Source organism: Bos mutus, chromosome 17 (assembly GCF_027580195.1).
Source record: "Bos mutus isolate GX-2022 chromosome 17, NWIPB_WYAK_1.1, whole genome shotgun sequence".
Classification (NCBI taxonomy): Eukaryota; Metazoa; Chordata; class Mammalia; order Artiodactyla; family Bovidae; genus Bos; species Bos mutus.
Genome location: NC_091633.1, coordinates 989,282 through 1,016,250, shown reverse-complemented (window position 1 = coordinate 1,016,250; position 26,969 = coordinate 989,282). Strand labels below are relative to the sequence as shown.

The 26,969-nt window shown below is 60.5% G+C and overlaps 1 protein-coding gene across 1 annotated transcript; it reads right to left on the bottom strand.

Annotated features, from left to right (window-relative positions):
- Nucleotides 1-311: 311 nt before the first annotated feature.
- On the bottom strand, nucleotides 312-25,834 carry UBE2L3 (ubiquitin conjugating enzyme E2 L3). Its single transcript, XM_070385727.1, has 4 exons — nucleotides 25,772-25,834; nucleotides 15,272-15,367; nucleotides 5,435-5,621; nucleotides 312-2,497 (listed from the first exon to the last, which is right to left on the bottom strand). Exons 1-4 carry the CDS (start codon nucleotides 25,796-25,798, stop codon nucleotides 2,343-2,345), a joined length of 465 nt encoding a protein of 154 aa, XP_070241828.1. The 5' UTR covers nucleotides 25,799-25,834; the 3' UTR covers nucleotides 312-2,342.
- Nucleotides 25,835-26,969: the final 1,135 nt, after the last annotated feature.

Genomic DNA, 26,969 nt, shown 5'->3' with positions numbered 1-26,969 from the left:
GAAGGCTGCAGTCCCAGGGCTGCGGGGCAGGTTGGGGCTGGAATTCAGGGAACTGGCCTGGCCCCTCCCTGTGCACACCCTCACCAGCTCCCCAGCCTCCTTCCAGGAGGCACCCTACTCAGGCCCGCAGTCTGCTTCTCTGTTAAGTGTGGCTGAGGTGACGCACGTCCAGAGGTCAGTGTCCCCTCCTCCCCTGACGCCCCGGATGTCCCTTCTGCTGTCCGGGGCCTGGCCAGAAAGTGTCTGCACCTCTCTCCTGGAGACCCATGCAGCCCTACCCCCAGAAAGGAAGAGACAAACCCACACGAGCAGACCGTGTCCCAGAGCACTTTTATTCAGGGCAGCAGAGCAGATCGCAGCGGCTCGGGAGGCTCGTGCCCGCCGTGGGGAGGGGCGGGGGGGCCAGGGCGCTCGCTCGGAGGCGGGCCTGGCAGCTCTCCCTGCTCGGGGGACCGGCTGTCGGGTCGGAGGAGCAAGGCTAACCGGTGAGCTGCTCCACACCTGCCCGAGGGCTCAGCGCGCGCCGCCGGTGAAGCCGGGCCGGGCAGGCCGCCAGCCCACTCTGGGAGGGGCGGGGCGAAGCAGAGTGTGAACCCCCGAGGGGAGGGGCCGCCGCGTGCAGCACGCGGGCGCTCTCCCGGCGGCTGGCGAGCAGACCCGGGGGCAGGGGAGACAGGCGGCTGAGCTGCGCTGGTGGAAGCACGAAGCGGTGGGCGGGTTTCCAGGAATGGCAATAATTCTGGGCTCAGAGCGGCGAGGAGAACAAACCGCGGCTGATCTGGAGCGCTTCTGACAGAATTTGGCATTTTATTAACAAATCTGCATGTGAGTGAAATCAAGTCCCTCATCGCCTTTCTGCTAAGGTGGGCGTGGGGCGCACGGGGCCCCAGGCCTGTTTGCGCGTACCTGGGGCTACCGAAGCTGCGGCCAGGCCGCGGGCCGCCCCCACCACCGCCCCTCCTCCACTGGGTAAAGCAGAGCTGTTTCACGGGCAACGAGCCCCGAAGACTTCAACTCACAAAACTAAAATTAAGATAGAAAGCCAAGGTTAAGTCATCTTCGCCACCGGGCCTCGCCCACGGAGTGCCGGGGGAGGAAGGCCCGGGCGGCAGGAGTGGAGGGGGGACCCCCGGTGCTCGGATCCCTGGCCACCTCTGGGTGTCAGTGACCAGGACTCTACTACTTCAGGGGCAGTCCCGCTTGCTTGGAAAAGACACGAACATTCAGATCCTTACGAGTCCATCTGACGATAAATTCTAAGGTCAATTTTTATTTCTACAAAAGAAGGCGGTCAAAACAATATAAAACATGTCAAGATTATTGAGCGAGCTTCACGTGGAGCCTGACTCCAAGAAGGTGGAGAGTCCGATGGAGGGGGGCCGTCCTGTTCCTGGGTGGGGGCCGCGGTGGCCCCGGGCTGGTGCGGGACACTGGCGTCGGCGGAGGGTCGGACGAGCTAAGGAAGGGCGGCTGCACTCAGAAGGCGGAGGAGGAGCTCCAAGCCACGTTGGTGGACTCGTCGGCGACAAGCGAGCGCGGACCTGCGCGTGGACACGCCAGCACTTGTCTGCGGGGAAACCCGACGTCTTCCGGAAGGGATGCGGGGAGGAGCTCCTCCCTGGCGAGGACTTCCTCCCACAGGCGCGCTGTCCTCCGGCCGACGGGCCGGGGGGCTGCCCTCCGCAGGCCTGAGGCTGGAGGTTCATCCCAGCTGGCCAGCGACACGGGGGTAACGTTAGCCAGGGTTTTACAGAAGAGCTGGACCTCACCTTTCAACGGGGTTTGTTTTTTTTTTTTTGGTTGGGGGTTGGAGTGGAGGTTTGCTTGTTTCTCGGTGTTCTCAAAGGAGGCTATAAATCAGTCAGGAGTCTGCACTAACTCCCACACCAGGCTGGCCGAGGGCGGAGCGGAGGGGCCTGGAGGCGGGGCCGGGCCTGGGGGAGTGAGAATCAGACGAAATGCAAGAACGTGGCAGCTGCGAGGGCAGAGAGGAACCAGGGCCTCCCCCCCCACCCCGCCTTTTTTTTAAACCTTATGGCCTAAATGTAAATTGATTTTGGATAAATTTGGACAGGAAAAGAAACACCATTTTTTAAAAGTAGGTTGAAGCAGTGATTTTTAAAACAAAGAAAGCAGAACTAGAACATCTTAAATTTTTAATCCTTTCTTTACAGGTTACCTAGACCACTTCTGATTAAGAAAACTGTAGAAAGTTAGTAACTGCCACAAGCGGACGCCAGGCGGTGGCACGCGTCAATTTTCCAGAGTCCTGCTTTGCGGGGTGTCTGAATGCACTGCTCGGGGCCTCTGCTCACACTCGCTGGAATCCATCGCGGCAGATTTTAGTCCACAGGTCGCTTTTCCCCATATTTCTTTGTAAATTCTTCAGCATTCTTACAGAATTTTTTACGGTCCTTAGAGTATTCTTCGGCTAGGTCAGCCCGGAGCGGGTGCTCCGGCTGGGGGTCGTTCACCAGTGCTATGAGGGACTGGATGACTGCCAAGAGAAGGACAGGGCACCGCCGGTTAGAGGCTCCCACTCGGCACCCGAGCGCCTCCCAGGCCAAGAGGCTGGCTATCCGCTCGGCCAGAACTCCAACCACCAGCACTCAACCCAGCGCTCCCCTGCGTTGAGGAGAGACTGAAGGAGGAGAGCGGCCAGTGCCATGGCGAGGGTTGACCACACTGCACAGCGAGATACCGCTTCCCCCCCTCCTCCTCCAGGCAGCCTTCCTGTACTGACACCCCGGGGAGCCCAGTCGCCAGGCACTTCCACCCTCCTCTCTCACACAGGTGAAGCCGCCCCAGGGCAGGGACCAGACAGTGTGCCCAGCACTGGACTTGGTTCACGATGCATGGCAGGCCTGCCGGTGTGAATGGTAAGCCCCCCCAGAAGAGCCCTAGGAGCTCCTGAGTGGCTGAGAAAGGGCCCTCTGACCACCTATCTGACCACAGGGAGGCTGCGGCCCCCAGCAGCACTGAATGTCCACTCCAGAGGTGGAGGCCCTCGCACGGCTCAGGGTGGCCCCCACAATGCTCCCCCGAGGGCAGCCAGGACCTTGACAGGACCCCACTAGGGGGCACAGGGGAACCGCACACCGACGCGGAAACCTGACTCTCCTGTCCCCGCCATCCTGCTGCTATGCTGCGATACGTTCACACAGAGATCAGCTCCCAACGGAATCAATTTCACTCACCACCCAGCACAGCCTGCGCTCTGCTGCAGGTACATGCCAGAACTAGGCTCTGCAGAGGAAACCTGCTCTTATATCCCCTTATCTGGCGCCACTGCCGCCCCCTTTCTGTATGATTCAGGTTTGCCTTGTTTCTGGATTTTTCTCCCATTTTTGCTCCATTTTTAATGCTCCTTTACTTTCTTTTTAAAAACTGAGATATAGTTCACCATGCCAAAAACTAAACTCTCTAAAAACCGGACAATGTAGTTGCTTTCAGCATATTCACAAAACCATGTCAGACCACTGCTCACCTCACGAAGGCCTCCGTCACACCCACAAGCGCAGCCCTCTCAGCAGTGATCCCCTCCTGGCCCCCCAGCACCCCCCACAATGGATCTCCTTTCCGGCCCCCCTCCCTCTGCCATGTCTCGTCGCCTGCAGCCGTCAGCTATCTGCTACAGAGCCGCTGGGACCGCTGCGGTACAGTGACTGCAAGTGGCCAGCTGAGCACAGACAGCCCACAGCATGGGGGTGATAAACTGCAGTCGCCCTGAGCCACAAGCTCCGCAGACACTAATGCAGGGCAGTCATGGAACAGAGACGTGGGGACACGCTGCTGAGGTGGCGAGGAGGAGGGCAAGGCCACGCCAGGACCGTCTGGGGAGAAACCCTGCCTCCCACTGCAGAGCAGCGCTCCCACTGCCACCGCGCAGAGAGCAGCACCCTGTGTCGGACGGCAGTCTTCTCTTCATGCCCCAAGGCAACAAGTACAGAAGAGCGCGACGTCTCTTCGGTTACCCGACTGTCTGGAACAAGTGCCCACAACCTGCACAAGCAGAGCGTGCTGTCTGCGCACCAAGACCTCCTCTGCAAACAGGCCCCTGGCTGCCATGGACGACCGGGGCGGCCTGTCCTGGGCGGGGTGCACAGTGGGGTGCCTACCCCGGGTGCCAGGTGAGGGAGGAGACCGGAAACTCTCTGTGGTCCGGCCACCTGAGCAAACGCAGCTGCCGGCATCCGCACAGAGCTGAGTCTGTGCAGGAAAAGCCAGGCCTGGCCTCACACGAGGACACGGACTTCGTCTGTACAGAGGTCAGCGTGCGCAGACCAAGTGCCGAGTCCCCTAGGGACGCCTCCCTTGACTCTGCTCTGCCACTCAGCTGTGGGAGCCTGGTTGACGCCTTTCATGGGGACCTCGTCCAGCGAGTTTTGCTGTGGGAAAGGCTTTTAAACCCATCTTCCAATGGTTCCACTGGAAAATGATTATATCGGTCACCAAAGAAAATAAACACGCCTGTAGGCTGTCAGCTTCCAGACTCACCCACTCTCCAGACTCTAAAACCATGTAAGTGGCTCAGGCAGTCACTTTTAAGAGAGCCACCAAAAACAGGAGGCGAGCACTGCAAAACAAAGTCACAGAGCTGAAAACAAAAACCAGGGACTCCCCGGCACCCCAGCGGGCAAGAGCCTGCCTGCCCATGCAGGGGACACAGGTCTGAGCGCTGGCCCAAGAACACCCCACGTGCCACGGGGCCACGAAGCCTGTGCGCCTCAGCTACGGAGCGTGTGCTCCGGGGCCAAGCTCTGCAGAGGAGAGGCCACCGCACTGGAGGAAGCCCGCCCGCAGCAGCGCAGACCCAGCACAGACAGAAGAGACAGAAGGAAGCTAAACATGGACCCAAGTAAAGAGCCGTCACTCGCAGGGGACAAAGGGGGGTGGCCACAATCCCGAACCAAGTGCTTCCCCAGAAACACGAGCACGCATGGGCACTGGCCCCAAGGCACACAGAACTCGGGCCTGCTGAGGCCAGCACGCGCTTCCACATGGGCACACGCCTCAAGCCAGGCCAGGCCCTCCCACCGCGCCCCTCGAGCCAGCGTCCTGCGGCCTGCCTCACGCCTCTGGCTCACGCCCTCTCCTTAGGCCATGAGCCCCCAGCACCCTCCCTTCCGCCTTCCAGCCTGAGCCCACGTGTGACCCGCTGGGAGGCCGCTCCCCCTCCAGGCAGCCCCCGAGTCCTTCACGAACACTCCCGGCGACAGGGTCGCACCCTGCCTGCCCCAGGTGCGCTGGGCTGTTCTGCCCGCGCACCCAGGAGCCTCCTTGCGGGCTGCAGCTGAGTGGAGATGCGTCATGCCCGTGGGACATTGGGAAGCACAGCCTCCAAGGACACGGGGTTGGCACTGCAGGTCTCTCCGGGCTCCGAGCCCCCTGGAGTCAGAGGGGCCCCAGGAGGCGTAAGGGGCAGACGCCTTACCTTGGTCGGTTTTGGTTGCTGGCTTCCAGTTTTCAGCACTAATTACCGGCAGACACACCTGCCCCTTCTCGTCGATGTTCGGGTGGTAGATCTTCGTTTTGAACGTGATCTTCGGTGGTTTGAAGGGGTACTCTGCTGGAAAGTTGATTTCGATTCTGAAGGCCCCCTTATCATAGGGAGGGTTGTCCTGCAGAGAAAGGAGACCAGCGTGAGCCTGCCACTGAGACAGGACAGCTCCAAGGGTTTCACCTTGAAAACGCTTCATTTGATTCAAGAGGTTATATCAACTAAAGCCTCATCACCACCAAGGAAATGATAAGTAATATTCGTAGAGCAGGGTGCCTGAGATGGACACCCTGGTCTTTCTACATTTTTTAAAAAATAAGACTTTTTTTTTCAGTAGCTGTAGCTTTATTGCAAAACTGAGAGGAAGACACAAAATTCTTCCACACACACAGCCTCCCCAAGCACCAACACCCCCATGTCACGACTGAGTGGCCGACACACCCTCACCCACAGCCCACACCCTGCAGACGGCTCGTGACGGTGCTGGATGCTGCAGGCGCCTTACACCCTCTGCCTGGAATCACAGAGCCAGGAGCCTTTTCAGACTGCTTCTTTCAGTAATGAGCATTTAAGGTTCTTCCATGGCTTGTCAGAGCACTTCTTTTTGACGCTCAGTTTTATTCCACTCTCCTTCATGGATCACAGCCTTGTCATGGCGAAAGGGCTCGAATAACTCAATGACGCTGAGCCATGCCACGCAGGGCCACAGGAGACAGACGGGTTACAGTGGAGAGTTCTGACAGAAGGCGGTCCATGCGGAGGAGGATATCGCAAACTACTCCAGTGTTCCTGTCTGGAGAGCACCATGGACAGCATGAAAAGGCAAAAAGATACGACACTGGAAGATGAGCCCCCCAGGTTGCAAGGTGTCCAATATGCTCCTGCGGAGGGCAGTGACTAACAGCTCCAGAAAGAAGGACGCGCAGGGGCCGAGGTGGGAACGGCGCTCAGCCGTGGACGTGTCTGTTGGTAAAGGAAGGTAAACCTTGATGCCGTAAAGAACAAATACTGCAGAAGAACTTGGGACATCAGGTCCGTGAACCAAGGTAAACTGGATGTGGAAAAGCAGGAGATGGCAAGACCGAATGTTAACATCTCAGGAATCAGTGAACTCAAGTGGATGGAATGGGCGAATTTAATTCAGATGACCATTTTATCTACTACTGTGGGTAAGAATCCCATAGAAGAAATGGAGTACCCCTCCTAGTCAACATGAGTCTGAAGCACGGTACCTGGGTGCGATCTCTAAAATGACAGAATGACCTTGGTTTGTTTCTAAGGCAAACCATTCATTATCACAGTGATCCAAGTCTGTGCCCCAACCGCTGAGGCTGAAGAAACTGAAATTAGACAGTTCTATACGAGACCTTTTAGAACCAACACCAAAAAAGACGTCCTTTTCATCACAGGGGATTGGAATGCAATAATAGGAACTCCAGAGACACTCAGAAGGAGACTCTTGAGAGTCCCTTGGACTGCAAGGAGATCCAACCAGTCCATCCTAAAGGAAATCAACCCTGAATATTCATTGGAAGGACTGATACTGAAGCTGAAACTCCAATGCTTTGGCCACCTGATGCGAAGAGCTGACTCATTTGAAAAGACCCTGATGCTGGGAAAGATTGAGGCAAGAGGAGACGGGGACGACAGAGGAGGAGATGGCTGGATGGCATCACTGGTTCAACGGACGTGGATTTGAACAAACTGGGAGACAGAAGAGGAGAGAAGCCTGGCATGCTGCAGTCCATGGAGTCACAGAGTTGGACACAACTTAGCGGCTGAACAACGATTATTCCATTGTCTGGATGCACACCAGTCAGCACGCTCGTGGTCAAGGGACCGCAAGCCTATGCCCGCTCAAACGGAGGGTCACACTTGCTCTCTAGGACCCAGCCTCCAGAGCTACTAATGTCAGAGAAATGCATGTCTTTGGGAGAGAACGTGGGGTGTGGGTGGGCTCAGGCTTCCTGCACGCACACACTCTGCTGCTGGCATCACCCCTCCCCTGCCATGGCACCCGGCCCTCACTGCTGGCCAGCAGGCACTGCTGCTCTGGGAGCAGCAACTGCTCTGGGAAGCCGTGAGGTCGAGGTCAAGGTCACCGGCCGTGTTCTCAAGGCAGGAGAAGCCTTCTCTGTTAGTCTGGGTGATACCTGAGTGCAGGGACCCAAGGCGTCCCCAGAACCAGCCTCGCGTTTGCTAACGGAACGGCTAAGCTGTCCGTTTCTTCTCTTGACCCTGCGATCATCAACACCAGTTTTCGTATTATTCTTTTGAACATGGCCAAAAATGTCCTCCATCAAACACTGATTTAACGTGCCTGGAACACAAGGCCTCCAGAACCAGGCTGGAGTCTGCTCCACAGAAGAGAAAAGAGCGTCAGCCACCAGCCACAGCGTGCGGGGGCGAAGCGCGCGGGTGCCTGAGGACCCCAGGGCGACTCGCAGGAGGAGCCCCGTGTACCGTCAGCACGCGGGAGTAAAACAGCTTCTCGTTCGGAGAGAGACTGACCACACAGCTTTCAAAAACGAAACTACGACCAAGTAGTCAGCCAGGTTACAGTGGGCGAGGCACTCGGGCAGACGATTCTCCAAAACGGATACAGACACGGGCAACAGGCTCAGGGAGAGAGGTTCCTCATTCCCTCATGAAAAAGCCCACGAAACCGCAGCAAGAGGGGCTCCCGGGTCCCACGCTGCCACTGGGCTCCCAACGCCGGCGGCGCGACCCCTGCTCGGGGAGCTGAGAGCCCACGTTCTGTGTGGCAAGGCCAGAAAATACACAAAACCAAACACCACAGTGAGACACCACTTCACACCTACTAGGAGGGCTGTAAACGAGACCGACAACAGCAAGCCGTAGTCAGGAGGTGGAAAAATGGAATGCTTACGTGCAGCTGTCGGGGTGTCGACGGAACGGCCGCTGTGGAAACAGCCTGCACCGGTCAAAGCATGAGACACGGCCAGCATGGGGCCCCGCAACCCCACCCCAGGCCAGCACCTGGAGATGAAGGCACGCGCCCCCAGGAAACCCCGCTTGTGCGTGTTCACAGCGGCCTCGCTCGCGATGCCCAGACGGCGCAGACAAGCAAGCGCCTCTCAGGCAGGGATGGGCGAGCGGGCGCCGACGCCACCGTCGCAGCAGGGCCACGCGGCACGCGCGGCGGAGTCTGCACACAGGCTCCAGCAGGGAGAGGCCGCGTGGCAGACAAAGCTCACGGGTGCACACACGCAGGAACGAGCACAGACAGCTCAGTGCCCGGGGCGGGGGCGACGCTGGCGGGACACTTCTCTGAGGATAACGAAACCCGTTCTGCCCTTGCGGCAGAGGAGGCACGCCGGAGGCCACAGACCCCACACTGCACACGGGCGAGATGCGTGGTCTCTGCCTCTCGGTGAAACCGCGGGGGAGGAAGCAGGCTGACTCAGGAGCAGGGCTCCGGCAGAGGGCAGGGCTGTCCCTCCTGGAGAGGCTGAGAAGCGCCCGAGGTCGTCCCAGGGACAGAGGTGGCTGCTGGCATCTCGTGAACAAGAGAAACCGACCACGCTGCACAGACAGCCCACCTGCACACACCAAGACGTAGTCTGCAGCGCGCCGCGAGAGCCAGAGACTCAACAGCTCACAGACTGTGCAACGCGAGGCCAAGGGCAGGAAACGCGGGGACAGATACAGGCCTCTCCGCCTGAACCAGAACTCGCCGAGACGCCGCCCCCGCCAGTCACGGAGCAGAAGTCAGCCTGGGAGGAGCCGCGCGGCGGCTGCCCAGTCACAGCGCCCGTCTCCACGCTGCCAGCAGCCCCGTTTTGTTTCTGTCCACCCGGCTCCCTCACCGTGAACTGGGGCTGAGTCCTGACTGGTCCACACACGTTCCGTCCAATACGGTGGCCGCCAGCCCAGTGACCACTGTGTACTTGAAACAGGGCTCTCCCGGAGGTACACTGTGAGCACAGAATAGCACCTGGGATTCAGAGACTTTGGGCAAAACAAGAATGCAAACTATTCCATTAATAATTATGCACACTGCCTCTACAGAGAAGGTTCACAGCCACTTGCCGATGCCTGCGTCACCGCCTGAGCTCCGCCTCCTGTCAGATCAGATCCTAATAAACGTAAAGTGCTTCAACCATCCCCAAACCACCCCCACCTGTGAACACCTGTCTCCCACCAAACCCGGCGCCACAAAGGCTGGAGACGCCACAACTCAGTACTTGGTAGCTCTGGCCAGGGCACTCGGGCGAGAAAAGGAAATAGAGCATCCTCACTGGAGAGGGGGAAATGGACCACCTTGGTCGGGACCTGGCCTGATCGTACACACACGGAAAACTAAAGATGAGTCACACACAAACCGTCAGAAACCAAAGCAACACGCGAACGCCACCCACATTTCTGTCCACGAACAACCATCGACGGAACCCAAAACGGAGTTGCCACTGGGAAGATGAAAATACCCAAGGTGTGCTTAAGCAAGGAGGCTGTTACAGACTCAATGCTGGTGCCCCCCACCCCGCCCAGGTGCTCACACGGGTGCCCTCACCCACAGCGTGCGGAGAGTAAAGAGGCAACTAAGGCTCAACAGTGTCACAGGGTGGAGTCCGGGGCTGACGACATCCGTGTCCTCAACGAAGAGAGCTCCTGCGGCTTCCCTGGAGGTCCGGAGGTCAGGACAGGCTGCTTTCACTGCTGAGGCCGCAAGCTCAATCCCTGGTCCTGCAGGCGACGTGGTCAAAAGGGAAGAGAGCGCGCGCCTGCTCTGCCCCCAAGCGCTGAGACAAGGAAGCCCGAGGACACGAGGGCCCTGCCAGCCCCCCGGGACTCTGGCCTCCGGAGCGGTGAGAAAACTGCAATCTGGGCTTTTGTGTGACCCAGCCTACGGTTTTGTTTTTACATCCTGAGCTGAAAAATACAGAGGTGTGAAGCCTGTACACTGGGGATTACGAAGCACTGCTGAAAGAAGAGAAAACCTAACTAAGTGGAAAGACGTCCTGGGTTCACAGACTACGAGACTTACTGTAGATGGTAATGCTATCGCCATCCACGATAACAGACAGTAACAGTAAAGCGATCTGAAAATTCAATACGATCCTCTCAAAACCTCAGTTTTTTCCGCAAACGGAAGAACCCTTCCCGAAAATCCCACAGGACCTCGAGGTGCGTCACCGAACCAAAGCTGGTCTGTGAGCCGGCGCTCGGCAGAGCCCGTCTGCTGACACGGGCTCACGTGAAGGGACGCACAGGAGCCACGCAAGCAGTCAGGGCGGCGCCGGCTCACAGCTCAGGAGAGAGCCGGCAAACCCGGGGGGCCCAGGCTATGCACCCGGCTCGGGCGGGGTCCTCGCTGGCGAAGGTGAGGCGACAGGTGTGGTCCCAAGGCTCAAGGCTACCGATCCTTAGGCGTCAGCAGGCGGCCTGCTCACGGCCACCAAGTAGCTCCTTCCTTCCACTGGGTTTTAGGGTCTGAAAAACAACTCAGGAATCGTGCATCAGACACTCGGAGCTAGGGACTTCAGGGAGGAGTGAGAGCGGAGTCACGGAGGGGGCTGCCGGCAAGGCCCCACAGGGTCCTGCTCAGGCGCACAGGAGCCCGCACCCGCCAAAACCATCTTGAGAAAGATCAACACGGGAGAGCTCACGCCTCCTGATTTCAAAACCTCATACAAAGCTACAGTACGCAAAACAGTGTGGTCCTGGCGTGAGGACAGACACCCAGACCAGCAGAGCTGAGTCCAGGAGTGAACCCTCCCAAGTGCGCGCGCTCCTCTGCTCCTACCAGGTCACAGCTCATTCACAGCGCCGTCAGCTCGTGACTCACCGTCAGCACGGTGCTGCCTTAGTTTCTGCTGCACAAGAGAGTGAGTCGGGTGCACACACACACACACCAACTTTTTCCTACGACTCTTCCCCAGGTAGGTCGCTGGACAGGACTGAGTAGTTCCCTGCAGCACAGTGGGTCCTTGATAGTAATCCAGCTCTATTAACTTTTGACAAGGACACCAAGATCATTCAGTGGGAAAGAGCAGTCTTTTTGACAAATAGCCCTAAAAAAACTAGATATCCACAGACAGAAAGGATGAAGTTGGACCTTTATCCCTACACCATTTAAAAACAAAAAGGATCAATGACCTAAATTTGAGAGTTAAGACTGTAAGAATTCTCAGAAGAGAACAAAAGTCAAACCTGCATGACCCTGGGTTGGCAATAGTTTCTTGAATATGACACAGGCAGCAAAAGAAAAGATAGATGAAATGGCCTTCATGAATATTAAACATTTTGTGCACCAAAGGACATAATCAAGGGACTAAAAAGAAAACCAACTGAATGGTAGAAAATATCTGCAAATTACAAGTCTGATGAGGGTTTAATATAAAGAACTCCTACAACTAGAAGACAGAGAGACAAACGTGTGTAGCAGCTTTATTCAGAATTGCCAAGATGCCTTCAGGGGCGAATGGATAAACAAACTGTGCGCGTTCCAACAACAGAATATTGTTTGGCATTAAAGAGAAACGGACTATCCAATCACACGGATGAGTCTGACGCGCACACCACTCAGGGAGAGACGACAACCTGAGGACCTGCTTTCCTAGTCCAACTGCAGGAGGCTCTCAAAGCGGGCGGACGAGGGGCCAGCTCAGAGCACAGTGCCAGCGGCGGCCGGAGCCGTGGGTGCGGGTGAAGGGCGGGGGCAGCGAGGCTGCTCTGTGTGGCGCCCCATGGCTGACACGCGGTGCCCCAGCAGCACACGCACAGCATGTGAAGCTGAGCAGGACCCCACACGGCCCTTCACGTGACTGTGGTGCCCACGCACGCTCCTCGGGTGTAGCTCCGAGGTACTAGCTAACATCCAAAACAGAACTGCCATGAGACACTGCTGCTGCTGAGTCGCTCAGTCGTGTCTGACTCTGTGCGACCCCACAGACGGCAGCCCACCAGGCTCCACCATCCCTGGGATTCTCCAGGCAAGAGTACTGGAGTGGGGTGCCATTGCCTTCTCCACCCATGAGACGCTAGCTGACTTCTACTTGAATGGTGATAAGATAAAAAAGTGGGGGGCTGATCACTGTGGGTTAGGGGGATCACTGTGGATTAGGGGGACCACTGTGGGTAAGGTGAGGGACCACTGTGGATAAGGGGGAGATAACTGGATTAGGGGGGATGACTGTGCATAAAGGGGTAACTGGATAAGGAGCGGCGGGGAAGCTAGAAGCCCTGCACTCTGGTGGTGGGACTGTGAGGCGGTGCAGCCACCATGGAAATCAGTGTGGCAGCTTCTCAAAGACAAACCCAGAGCCATCACGTGACCCAGCCGCTCCTCGTATTTCCCAAAGCCCTGAAGACGGGGACTCAAGCAGACACCTGCACGCCGACGCGCACAGCAGCATCACCACGACGGCCAAAGAGGCAACGAGCCCGTCCACCAGCGGGCGGACGGATGCACACAAGGCTCAGTACACGTGTGACAGAAGCCGACTCATCCATAAAAGTGGTGTTCTTATACAGAGTACAAAGCAGATGAACCTTCAAAAAATTCTAAGTGAAATAAGCCAGATAAAAAAACAACAAGTTTTATACAACTCATTTATATGAACTATCAAACTCACAGACACAGAAAGCAGATTAGAAAGTACCAGGGCTGGGCTGAAGAGCGGAGCACTACTACTTCACGGCTGCAGAATTTATTTCAGTGTGGGCTCTGGAAGTGCAGTGACGATGGCCGCAAAACAGCCCGACTGTAATTGACGTCACTGATCGCTCAGTTACAGGCTGAACTGACAAACTGCATTACGTAAATTCTATCACAATGAAAACACCAGTGAACCAACATCTACTAGTTTTTTAATAGAGAAACTTTGAGCACTTCCCTGGTGCTCTAGTGGTTAAGATTCTGCCTGCCACTGCAGGAGACGTGGGTTCAATCCCTGGCCCAGGAAGAGCCACATGCCGCAGAGCGACTGAGCTCCCTCCCGCACCACAGCTACGTGGGCTTCCCTGGTGGCTTGGTGATCAGGAACTCGCCTGCCAAGGCAGCAGACGCGGGTTCAACCCTTGGGTTGGGAAGATTCCTGGAGAAGGCAACGGTGACCCGCTCCAGTATCCTAGCCCGGGACACCATGGAGAGAGGAGCCCAGGATGAGCAGCAAGGCAGCGTGAGCAGCTCTGGCCGTGGCCTCAGTCTCTGGGCGCAGCTGCCCCGGGGGGGAAGCCCAGACCACCAGGACCCCACCAGCCACCCCACCCGGTGCTCAACGAGGCATCAACCCCCGCCCCCCGGCTCTGCCAGTGCAGCCCCAGGGACGCCTGCCGGACCACCACTGACCCTCAGAGCCGCCGTTGAGCTCCTGGGATAGAAGGCCTGGCCCGGCCACTCAAACCCTCCCTGTCCACTCCCTGCACTTTTCACAAGGCCCAGCCCATCGGTAGAGGACAAACGCCACGCGCCGGTGGTGGCGGCCACCTTCTGCTTGGCACGTCACGGGGCCCCAGAGTGGGCGGGGCTGGGCACAAGCAGGTTGGACGTGGCCGGCCTACCGCTCCCTGCGTGCACGGGCACCACACAGCATCCCTCCCCGTAGCTTCCCAAACGATGGCAGAGATAAACTGCACCCCCAGAGCTGCTCCAGCTGCAGGGACCTTACAGAAGCGTGGCCCACAGCCAGCGCCAAGGGGCCGGCGCCTCTGGCCAGCATGCCCCCTGCTCAGCTCTGGCAGAGCGGCCCCTCTGCCCCCAAGGAGAGATTTCAGGCGCAGGGGGTGGGGTGGGGGCAGAAGAACAGGAAGGCAGGGGCACTGGCCCGAGGGTCCCAGTTCAGAGCCCACTGGGGACACGGAAGGCACACCACGTCCCAGCGAGACCGCCTCCAGCAAGGAGGCTGAACAGAGGCCGAGACTCGACCCCCACGTCCAGCAAGAACCCGGGACCCAACTCTGGAAGAGGCAGGGCCGGCGCGCGCGTGCTCAGTGGCTCAGTCGTGTCTGACTCGCGCGACCCCGTGGACTGCAGCCCGCCAGGCTCCTCTGTCTGTGGAATTTCCGAGGCAAGAATACTGGAATGGGTTGCCATTCCCTTCCCCAGGGGATCTCCCCGACCCAGGGATTGCACCCTCGTGCCTGCACTGCCAGGCTGGTACTTCACTGCTGAACAGAAGCAGGATCCCTAAGAGACAAAACGCAGAGAGAGACTGGACGGGCTGAGGGCAAGCGCAGGAGAGGACTGAGGGCCTGGGGCTGAGGCCAGACACCTCCGGCGGGCGCTGTGGGAAGCTGGGGTCCCCGCTGGAGTCTTTGAGGGACGCATCTCTGCAGGGGGAGTTAGGAAGGGCTGCAGAAAGAGGGGCCGCTGAACCCAGAGGGCAGGGAGGCCACAGGAGGCCACGGCGCAGAGGCTGCGCGTGTGCAGAGGCTGCGTGTGCACAGAGGCGGCTGGGTGACAGGGAGCTGGACGCGGGGCAGAGCCAGGGCGGGAGCCCAGGGACACTAGGACGGATGCGGGGCAGGGGCTGAGGCAGCAGGAGGCGCGGGCGGGGCGGGGGAGGGGGGTGTGCCGGGAGGAAACCAGGACGCGGGCGCACAGAGGACCGGAGACAGACGCACGGCCGGACAGGAGCGCAGACAGAGGACCAGACGGGATCCGCCGGCCCGCCCGAGAGGCGGCGGCAGCTGGTCTGCACTGGGTGTGCGGTCTGCACACACGGCCTTTCCCGGGCCTGGGAGGCGCCCGTCGGCCCTGCGCCCGGCCCCGTCTGGGCTGCTGGAGGGGAGCTGTCCAGTACTCACGGGAACAATGAGCCCTTGCCAAGTCAGCAAATTAGCTTCATCGACCTGGATGTTACGGAAGTTTTTCATCCCACACTTGCGGATTTCTTCAAGCTCCTGTTGGTTGACAAAGCACAGAGGGATGTCAAACGGGGGAAGGCACTGCGGGTGAGCCCCTCCCGACTTCCTCAAACCAGACGAGCGCTGACGCCCCCTCGAGGTGTTGCGGAGCACCGCTGGACCACCCTGGCCTGGGAGAGACCCCGGAGCGGCAGCCCCAACCCACGCCCCAGCCCAAGGTGCCCCACCTCGGTGAAGCCCAGCCCCGGGGCACTCCCTCCCTGTGGACTGCCCCCGAGAGGCAGGGCACAGAGCGGGCACGGACCCAGGCCGTGCTGCCCACGCGCTCAGGTGAGGGGGCAGGACGAGGTGCCAACAAGCCCAGGGTGTTCCCACCATCAGCAGGGGTGCAGCTTCTCTCCACAGGCCACGCAGCTGGGGCGCCAGGGCCCAGGCGCAGCAGGGGCAGCTCCCTGAGCCTGGCCTCCTGGGTGGCCCACGAGGGCAGGGAGGGTCTGTGGTCATGCAGACGTGCCCCATCCCAGTGACCGCACGGTCCTGTCCCGTCTGGCTGAGAGCCGGCTGGCACTTGGTTCTCCCCAGGGCACTAGCCTGACGGCCCCCGCTGCCCCCGATGGCTCGGGCGACCAACTGACAGGCATTACTACCCGAGTCAGCCACCGCCCACCCACATCCCCGCCAGCCCTGACCCGGCTTGCATCCACCACAGAGCAGCCTCCTCTGCAAGCCCGCAGCCAGGCCTGCCTCCTCCACGGGGCCCATGGCCCTGGAAGCCCCTCCAAGCCAGCCCCCTCCTCGGCACCCACACGCCCACTGCACGGCTGGTGCACAGGGCGCCCTGGGGATCTGTGGCGGGATGGGGGGAGGAGCCGGCGTCAGGTCTCGGCCGGTGGTGGTGGTGGGGTGCCCGGCATGGTCAGGTCGACTGTCAGGACGAGCAGGACAGCGTGTCACGTGAACACGCAGAGGTGGCAGCGGGAACCCCAAGGGACCACATGACCTCAGCTGGTCCTCGACTCACAGGAAAGGCTCCCTGGGGTCCAGGGCCTGGGCAGACTCGGGGGGGGCAGGGACTCTCCCCCGCACCCCGCTCTCCGCACGAAGTTCCAGGCTCGTGACCCAAGGGGGAGCAGTGCTGGGGAGCCCTTTCTGTGCGCTCAGCTTCTGCTCCTGCTCAAGACACGGAGTCAGAGCCTCAGCGAGGGGCAGGAGATGCCACGTCCCTTAAGGGTGCATCCTAGCGAGCTAAACAAAAGTTTTAAACCAAACGAGGGACTTCCTGGCGGCCGAGCTGTTAAGACGCTGCACTTTCGTTGCCAAGGGCCTAGGTTTGATCCCTGGTCAGAGAGTGAAGATCCCACTAACCACATGGCCAAAAAACAGAAGATGACGGAAAGAAACGACAACGGAGGACGGATTCCATGAATTTTAAAATAACCTACACGTACGCATTACAGCTTCAGAAGCCCACACACTAGCAACGTGAGGTGCGGGAAATAAGCACAAGCAGGGGAATGAGGGATCCCACCACCGCACGGCCGGGACAAGGCCCCTGCGCGAGGAGTGGGAGGACAAGCAGGCGCGGGCGCCCAGCTCTGGCATCAAGACACGGGCGCGGGACGGGCACCCCCCGCCCCGGCCCAGGAGGAGACGACAAGGCCATGTCCGCAGGGCCGGGCCTCGGGAAGGCGGAGCACGCTTCCGGATGAACCCGTCACCTCGCTGTCAAGTCAGGCTCACCAAAGATGAGGAGTCAAGCGCCTTTGCATCATTCTAACCAACGAGAAGTGGGCACGAGACAGAAGTGAGAGATGAGGAGACAGACCAGCCAGCCCAGGGCTTTCTCAACAGGGTGGCGGTTGCACCCTGACCGTGACACCGCCCGCCCAGCCCTCCCCGCCCCGCTGCTGAGACCCACAGACAGCTCGCGCCAGCACACTCGCAGAAAGCCCCAAGTTGCACAAGACCGAAGCACAGACGAGAAGTGTCCCTCTCCGAAGGCCAGTCACACCTCCACCCAGAACCAGCCAAGGCTGGCTCAAGGCGCCAGAGAAGAGACGGGGTCGCCTCAAGGCCTGGCAGCCCCGCCGGAGCGGCCGCACCCCGTAACTGAGGACAGGGAACGGGGAGTGAGCGACGGGCAGGAGACCACGGCAGCTCAGAGCCGGGGCTGCCGACAGACGCAGGAGCAGGGCCCCGCGAAGGAGAGCCGGGGGCGAGCGGAGTGCAGGAGCACGGGGCTGATGGCCGTGCCCACCAAGCTCTGCCTCGGCCCTGCTGGGAGCGGAGCGGCCAGGGCCAGCTGCTGAGAGGCCCCCAAAGGAGCCGGGGATGCCAGCCCAGGGGCAGGGGCTTCCCCGGCAGGAGGGCAGAGGGCTGCACCCCACAGGGCCCCAAGGGGACCGCTGCCCGGCGGAGTCTCTGCGCTGACCGCCTCTGCCCCCGCCCCCCCCAGAGGTGTGCACATGGTGTGCCCGGCCAGGCACATGGCTCAAGGCCTCCCTGATCGACTCACAGGGGACAGCCTGCCTGGGGACCACCCCGCCTTCCCACAGGGAAGGGCCCAAGGCCCAGACCACCACAGGCCTTTACAGCCCTGGAAGCGAGCTCCCCGAGCAGAGGCATTGCCTGGAGAGCAGCAGCCACACAGCAGGCCCCGAGCGCACCCCGAGCGTGCCCATGGAGGGTGCATGCCAGCCCCCAGCCACGCCCCCAACACCGCTGCACACGGAACAGGGCTTTCCTGACTCGGCGGGTGGCCGCTTCCACACGCTGTCCAAGCAGCAGGCAGAGTGGAGGACCGCGGTGCCTGCCCTGTCATGTCTGGAGACGGCGGGGCCCTGCAGAGAGCTACAAGAGACACTGGGGGGCGTTCCACTGCCCTTGAACCCTGTCCCCCCACACACACTGTTCCATGTAACAGGACACGGACGTGACGCGTGTTGGTGTGGAGAGCTCTGGCGAACCTTCAGCCAGCGCTCAGGGCCTGAGATGAAAAACGCAGGTGTCCACAGCTGTTACGCAGAGCTTCCACAAGTGACCTGATCCGATTCAAAAGACGACACAGGAAGGGGGGCCTGCCCACAGCACATCGCACTCCCCTCCCGAGCACCCCAACGAGGGCAGAGGAGGCGGGATGCCAGGCAGGATGGGGCCTCCGTGTGGGGCTCACTCCCGCCCGCCTGAGAAGAGCGGCCTCCAAACCTCTAGACCCCACGCAGGTAGGCGGGTTTATTGACCGAGAGGCTGGGGAGGCCCAGCCACAGACAGACCTCGTGCGGGACAAGGCCTGGATGAGAGCCTGCGCCGGAGCCGCCAGCCTGCGGACGGCCCATCACAGAGCTGTGGGTGAGGGTGAAGGGGGTCCCCCTGCCCCGGTCAGGATCGCAGGGGGCTGGCAGCCCTGGAATGACACCTTCCAGGACTCACAAGAGACTCGAGTTCCAAGACGACAGAGGCAGGGACACACAAGGCCTGCTCTGGAGCCGTCCCTGCGCGGGAGGGCGCCCGTCGAGGGATCACCGTGCCAGCAATGTTCCGAGGCCCCTGCCATCCAGGCCGAAAGAAACCGGCAGGCAGAGCCTGACGTTCGAGGGAAAGGCACAGGAGGCCTATCCACCGCCAGCCAGCAACTCGTGGGACGGCCATCATCCGGAAGGGCTCCCCCTCTCTGCCAGACGGTGTCAGGGGGACCGACTCTGACAGGCACTTTCCCAGCTCGCATGCGACCTGGGACAATGACACCCCACTGAGACCCTAATGTAATTCAGCGCGCCGGGAATCCAGCACAAGGCCCCAGGACGAGAGCCTCTGATTTCAGGGACTGCTCGCCGAGGGGGCAGGACCACCCCCCGGTGAGCGGACGGCACGGTGCCAGCCACGGCACACTCAGTTACCACCACGAACACCACGCTCAGCGCCGGTCCAGACTCTGGGAGCTGGTTCTGCCAACCTTCTGGAGAAATCAGGACCCCAGAGCTCAGGCAGGACACGGGCGAGCCGGAGGCAGACGGAGAGCTGAACCAGGTCCGGGGCTGGGCCACCGTGCGCTGAGCGGGGAGCACACAGGATGCGGCGGGGGCGCTGGGGGAGGCTCAGGCGGCCCCCTCGCCCGGCCCCCCGCATGGCAGCCCCAGGACGCGCGTCTCTCTCACCTGCGCGGCGGCGGGCCTGGCACCCCAGGACGGGACGGGGTGTGAAGCTTGCGGTGGGTCATCTGGAAGGTCCTTTCCTGTGCAGAGCTTCCCAAAAACGGCCACGGCCGGGTGGGGGCGTGCGGATGTCTACCAGCCGTCTCAGGACGGGCTCAGGGGCCATCGGACACCAGCCCGAGAGGGTGTGGGTGCCCCCACGCGACAGGGCCGCCCACACGAGCACCAGCTCTGACGCCAGTCATGGCTCTAGCCGTGCGCACCCACCCAGCAGGGCCGTCCCACAGCATCTCAGGCCGTTGCTGAGCTCGCTGGTGAGAAGCAGCAACAAGGTCTGGCAAGATGGTGGAGCACGGAAGCCTCCAACCAGATACAGGCCGAGAGCGGTTCAACAGCACACCCCACCGCCCCCGACCCAGACGAAGCCTCCCCTCTGTCCCATCTGTCCTCAAGAGCCCACGGCACAGTGTGGGCAGTGGGAGACCTGCAGAGCAGGGAGGGCCTGACTGGCACCCCCGTGGGCACCAGCCCGTGGGTGCTGGCCAGGCCTTGGCCTCCCACCTGCTGGGGCCCCGCAGCTCTGGAGGCTGGAGATGGTGGCCAGGGCTGGGGAGGAGACCAGAAGCTCAGGGTCCTTGCCAGGACCGCCTGCCCAGCTCAGCAGCCTCACTGACTCTCGAACTCAGGGCAGGAAGAGAACACCCAGGTGAGTCTAAGAGGCCCGTTCTGAACTCGAGAGCTGCCTAAGTCTGCTGCAAAAAGTAAACATCTTCAAACAAAGACGATCGCACGACTATCTCAGGAAACCCCTCGCTAACCTAGCCCTAATGGACAGGTGACTTCGAGAGATGGGAGGGCAGGTATGCGGGAAGAGGGTCGGCCTGTCTTCTGGGCCCCGACCCACGACCCCAGGGGCAGCACCCCCCTCCACACACCACCCCCCAGGCTGCGGTCTTCGAGCCCGCACTGACACCCACACAGGAACGTGCCAGGTGTGTCTCTGAGACCTCGCTGTTCAGTGACTCACTGTGTCTTCACACAGGTGACGTCGCCAGCGCCCAGAGGGATCCAGCAACTCGCTTGGGCTCCCTGAACTGAGACGCGACGCTCCAGGACACGCTCCAGAACCGAGCTGTGCACCACCCTGCAGTGTCCTCCACTCAGCAGCTCGGCCCTGAATGAGCCCCATCGCTCCCTTCTCAGGGCCGAGGGCTGGGCTCACCGGAGCCCAAGGAGGACCAGGCCAGACAGGACACACGAGCAGACAGAGCCCTCACCAGCAAGCGCCCGCTTCTGGACGCGGCACCAGGGCTGGCAGGCCCTCAGCTAAAAGGCATGACGTCTCTGCCACCCTTCCTGAGACCCACCCTCGAAGCGCTGTGACAGAAGCTGGTTCCATCAGCAGCCCAGCCAGCGCGGGGGTTCAACCAAGGGTAATCCCGGCCAGTGCCCAGCGTCTCACAAAGCGCTGCACAGGTCGTCCCTTATGCCCAGGGAGGGGGCTGTGCGAGGTAAGCGGCATGAGGCCGGGCTCCTCCGTCTGCTCTGAAGGACGGAAGCTCCTCACCGCCAGCAGCTGCCCCGCCAGTGGCCAGCGCCCTGCTCGGAGCCGGGGCCAGAGCAAGCTCAGGCCTCCTCCCGCCAGAGGGATCCTGCCCTGCTCCCCACTCCTCAGCGGGCGGGCATCCGGGATCTCTGCTCTAGGCTGGGCCATCCCCGTCCTCCAGCTCCAGAGGGCACAGCCTAGAGGGGGACCCTCCCGACCCCACGGAGCTGAGTCTCTGAGGACCAGGAGGCACCCTCGTGCACAGAGACCAGCTGTGCTGGCCGTGAGTTCACAGGCCCCGGGGAGTCCAGGACGGGCGGGCAGGGACGAGGGGCTGCTGAGCCAAGCCTGGAAGGAACAAGCCAGGAACAGGCGCAGCTCCTAGGAGCGGTGTGAGTGCGTCTCTCTGCGCGCTGCCACTCACGGATGGCGTGGGACCAAGGCGGCTGGGGAGGAGCACAAAGGGCCCACTGAGCGATCCCAAGCAGGTGTCCGCCACGGCCGCGGCCGCTCACACATGGGCACAGCGGCGGGCCGCGGAGAAGCCCGACGGGAGAGGGACATAAAGGCCCGCTTCAGCAGCAGCTGGCAAGGGGCTCCTCGCGGGGGAAGGGGCGAGGCGGGAGCCTCAGGTCCTCCCTTGGCACCGTGGCAGACAAGCAGCCCATTAACTAAGGGCAGACGGGCCGGGGCCCAGGGGCGCAGAGCAGAGCAGGCAGGGGGCGGTCCACAAACCCTGCACGGAGACCTCTCTCTCGAGGCGGGGGGAGGAACAGGGTTGGGGGGACGACAGACAGAGTCCAGGCCCGGAAGGATGGCGTCAGGGTTCTCCAAGCTTTAATTCCCGAGTTACTGTTGTGTCAAAGAAGAGAGAAGTACCTCTTGAACACTTAGTGATCCTTTCCAAGAGTGAGAACGCTCCCCAGTGGCCTGGCATAATGAAACGGAAATCGACAGCCTCTTGATTCAGCGCTGTGACAAGATGAGAAGAGGCCCGCGCACCTCGAGACAAGCGTCTTCGTGCTCGTGTGCACCCCAAGAAAGGCCCCAGTGCCACAGTGATGGCCCGTCCCAGCCTCTCAGTGGAGGAGCGCTCACAGAGAAGGTCATTAGGGGCGGCTGCACCAGTCTGGACTCACCGCCAGGCACGAATTCAGGGTAAAACACGCAGCTCTTTCCTCAAGTCCCCGCAACCCAGGGATTCAGAACACGAACACTGGCACACCACCACCGGGAAAACTCCCCTGCCACACTCCCCCCACCCCAGACGCGTAACCTCGGCGCCCGAGTTCAGTGTTCAGCACGGTTCCAGGGCCCGCACTGTCAGTCAGCAGCCCCCCCACTTGCTCCCATTATGGGCGGAAAGCACGCCGACGTGGAGCTGGGGGTGAGCAGCAGTTAAACAGCACGGAAAGGCCGCCATCCCTCTGAACCCCTCATCACGACAGTTACATCGTAATAGTAACTAGTGCGACGTCACCCCCTTTCAAACCTACACATTTCCCCAGAGAAAAGCCCTTCTGGGAAGACACCCGGCTGAGTGCTGCACTTGAGGCTGAAGTAAAGGCAGACTGCCACCAGTTTCCCTCAGCCACACCTACGGGTTTCACTTTTGTAGCCATTTCCCCTCCCGACTGAAGCCATGGTTACAATCTGGCAGTTGCCATCCATAGGGAATTAGCCGCTTGCAAATTAAAATGTATTTAATGTTTTATTGACACTGTAATTCCTAAAAAGGGTCCTGAAAAAAACGCTAATCCTTTCGGCACTTGCTTTTTAAACTAAAGACTTTATCATGTTCACTTTGCCTAAAATAACTTCTTGGCCTGGCATATGCAAATCACTCTACTTTTAATAATGCATTTTACATTATCTGCAGACAGTCCGCTGTTACAAAGAAGTCTCTGACTCCAAGTGTCTCAGAAAATGGTCTCTGAGGAAACGTGAAGCGCTTTAAGACGTAATCCATTTGACTATTCAACACTGTTTACTTTTCACCACCGGAAATCCCTTTTATTATCCAAGCTGTGTATCGACTGACCTGATTCGGCACTGTTTTTTTTTAACCAGGCCAAAACACTGACTCTCAGAGTCAATGATGAGCATCTTTTAAGGAGCATCCAACACTGAACTGAAAGAATCTCCAGCCACTAGTCAAGAATCCAACGTGCTCCTCAGCACTCCTTGGAGTAAGACGGGAGACTGTGTCGGGAGGGGCATGGAACCTGGCATTTGGAGCCAGGGAGATGCAGCATCTCTCCCTGGACAGCCAGCTAAGCTTCCCAACTACCTCACTACTAAGATGATGACAACGACACACTAACTTTACGAGTTATTGAAAAAATAAGGAAAAACTTACATAAACGATCTAGTACTCAGTAAGTACTTTGAAAACGTTATGTATTTCTTCTCTCCTAAGCTCTAGTTTTCTACAACGCAAAAATAATTGAAAAACCGTTTAACTCCCCTCTCAAACCCCTGGGAGCCCCGAACTGGGTCAACTGGCCTAGACTGAGGGACGCCAGGATGAGCTAGGTCGAGGTCCCTGCCCTGGAGGAGCTCAGAGCCCAGCGGGAAAGGCAAGTCCAACACAACTGTGACAAGCACTCAGAGAGAGAGAACTGCACAGAAAGTGCTGTGGTCACACAAAGGAGGAAACTACTCCTTCCGAGAGGGGACGAGGGCGAGGCCTCGGGGCTGAACCCAGGACTTCCCGGGAAGGGAGGCCAGGCAAGGGGAAGGCTGCCTTTCTCGGGAGAGCAAGCGGCACGTGCCAAGGACGCCTAAGGGCTGGGGGCTGTGGAGTCAGACTGGGAAGCTCACTCCTTCCCCAGCTAGGAAACTGGAGCAAGCCAGAGACTCCCTGCATCCCATTCTCTCACCTTAAAACTGGGAATAACGAGGAGGATTACACACAAGCCTGAGAGTGAAGCAGAGAGCAGCGCAAAGTCAAAGCTAAGCAGAAAGGCAGCCACGGTGACGAGGTGCAAGAGTGGCGGGGAAACCAAGGTCCGCTGTGGAGCACAGGGACCTCTGCGCCATGTAAGCGGGCAGCCTGCATGGGAGGGAGTGGGGAAGAAAAGACACACGTATACACATGACGGAGCCCCTGAGCTGTCCCCTGAAACCATCACAACACTGCTAATCACCTACGTGTGTGTGCTCACTCAGTCGTGTCCGACTCTTTGCGACTCCATGGACTGTAGCCTACCAGGCTCCTCTGTCCATGGAATTTTCCAGGCAAGAGTACTGGAGTGGGTTGTCATTTCACCCTCCAGGGGATCTTCCCAACCCAGGGATCGATCCTGAGTCTCCTGCATCTCCTGCATTGATAAGAGGATACTCCGATATTAAAAAAAAAAAAAAAAAAGAGTGGTAGGGAATCAAGCAGCAGGAGGTGTGGCCGAAGGGACTGCTTTTCCAGAAGCCTCAGGGTCTGGCGTGTGGGGAAGCCAGGATTAACTTCCCAAGACAATAAAATCACAGGGGTTAGGACTGTAAGGGGTTGGAGTGAAAGGATTAACTATGTGCTTTAGGAAGAAAAAGAACTTCAGTGACCCAGAAGGCAAGTCAGACAAGGTGAGAACTCAGAGGGGCATCCTGGGAGGTGAGGCCGTGATTCACAGTCATCTCAGTAAGAGCGGAGATGGAGGGACCAACATCAAGACGCCTTTCCAGAAAAGTAACGTCTGAAAGGCATCAAGGAGCGCTAGCCTTTGGGGGGAGTAGTGCAGGGAAATAACCGAGTATCGGTCCTCCCATCCGGATGACTGTGTGGACGGCTGGGTCGCGGACAAGAGAAGGGAAAACAAGGCTGGACTCCGGTGACCGTCCTTTTAAGCCCGGTTCCAATCGAGTCTTAGGAAGTTCAACGACGTCTCTAGCCCTTAGCTGACCAAAGGAAGGAAACGCTCCCGAGGAGCCAGGGCCCGGGCGGGGTGCTGGGACTCCCAAGCTCCGCGTCTGGCTCTCTGCAGCACGGCTCTGCCCGGGAGGAGCCCCAGTCCTCCACGGTCGCTCAGGAAGCCGGCTCCCGGACCCTGCTCGTTTCCGGCCCGGGGCAGCACCTCCACCGGCAGGGCTACCCGAGGTAAGCTCGGGCTCCGGGGAGGGTTGGCGGGGAACGGCCGGCAGGCGCGCTCCAGAGAGGCCTAGGCCCGCCCGGTGGGGCACCGCCGGCGGTTCCGCACCCGGGCGGCCAGCGAGCGAGAGGGCGCCCCGCCGCCCTCGAGATACAGAGTCGCGGGTTATTTTTGTAAACTTTGGCCGGGTCCGACTCCCTCCGTCATCCCCGCCCCCAAGACAGCACACTCGGCTCCAGAAGGGCCCGGGGCCCGGGAGACTCGGCGCAGAGACAGGCCCGCCGGCCCGCCGGGCGTCCGCGCCGCCCGGCCTAACTTTCGACCCCCGCCCCGAGCCCGGCGCGCCGCGGCCCAGGGCGGGGCGGCCCCGCGGGCTCGCCGCTCTGGCCCCCGGGGAGCCGCCGCCTCAGCCCGGGAGCCGCCGCGGCCGCCGCGCGGAGAGAGAGCCGGCGGAGCCGGGCGGGGCGGCGCGGCCTGGTACTCCCGCCCGGGGCTGAGGCCTAGCGGCCCGTTAGCCCCCTCGGCTCGCGGCCCGGGGCGGCGGCCCCACGCGGGTGGGGCGGCGGGCGGCGCCCCGAGGGGCCCGGGCGGCCGCGGGAGGCCCGGCCCGCCGCCGCCGCGCCCGGCCGCCCGCCGGCCGGCGCCGGAGAATGGCCTTTACCTTCATCAGCCTCCTGCTGGCCGCCATCTTGGCTCTGGTGCTGCTGCTGGCCCAGAATGCATCGCGGCGGCCGGCGCCGGAGCCCCGCACTTCCTGGAGCGGGGGAGGGGCGGGCGCGGCGCGCGCGCGGCCGCGGCGCCTACGGTGCGCGGGCGCGCGCGGGCGCGCGCGGGGACCCTGCCCGCCCCTCCCCTCACTCCCTCCGCGGGTGCCGGGGGCGGCGGCGCTAGCAGACCGGGTGGAATCAGGCCCTGGCACACAGTAGATGCACAGCGGTCCTGACCGCAGGAGGTGTGCAGAAGCACCGGGATTCTTTCAGACACCGCTCAGCGCCTATGCGATGGGGCGGGTGGGGCAGGAGCCTGGCTGAGCAAACAGCGTTAAGTAACACTCTTGGAAACAGAAGGAAGTGGAGGCCAAGCGTTTACCCCCAAGGTAGTGCGGCCAGCGAGGAGCCGAGCCCGACTCTGTCCCATGCTGGGCGCCGGCCCCAACCCCCCGCCAAGCAACGCAGGGACCCGAAGGGTGGAATGGAGCGGCCTGAGGTCGGAAGGGCGACCCCAGGGTCAGATCAGATGCCTGAGTGTAAGGAGAGTTTTCTGGCTGGAGGACGGAGGATGCGGTAGGGCCGGGGGAGGAGGGGAATCATCCAGCCCGAGGTGATGGCGATTGGGACCCCGGGCGGCAGTGCAGGCCAAGCCCAGGGTGCGCTGCAGATCACGGAGGCCTGGGAAGGAGCTCTTCTCCACGCTAAGAGCAGTGGGTGTCTCACGAGCAGAGGAAAAGGGCCCTGGAGGTGGACAGCTGGAGCACAGCCGATCTCGGCAGGGTCCGGAGAGCCCTGGCTTCACGCCGGGAGGGAGAAGGGAGAAAGCAGATCCTTTGCCTCCCCAGGGCTGGTGCACAGTGGCGCTCCTGCACATTTGACCAGTATGGGACTTCCCTGTGGTCCAGTGGGTAAGACTCTGCACTTCACTGCAGGTTGGATGGGTTGGATCCCTGGTTGGAGAACCAAGATCCTACGTGCAGTGACTAAGAGTTTGTATGCCGAAAGGAAGACGGAAGATACCGTGGTGGGCTGCGACTAAGACCTAGGGCAGTCAAACACAGAAATATTTCTTGAAAAGAGTGACCCCTTCCTCTTCTCCCTCCTCACCACACCCTGGGGAGGCAGCCAGGAAAATGACAGAGGCGTTGG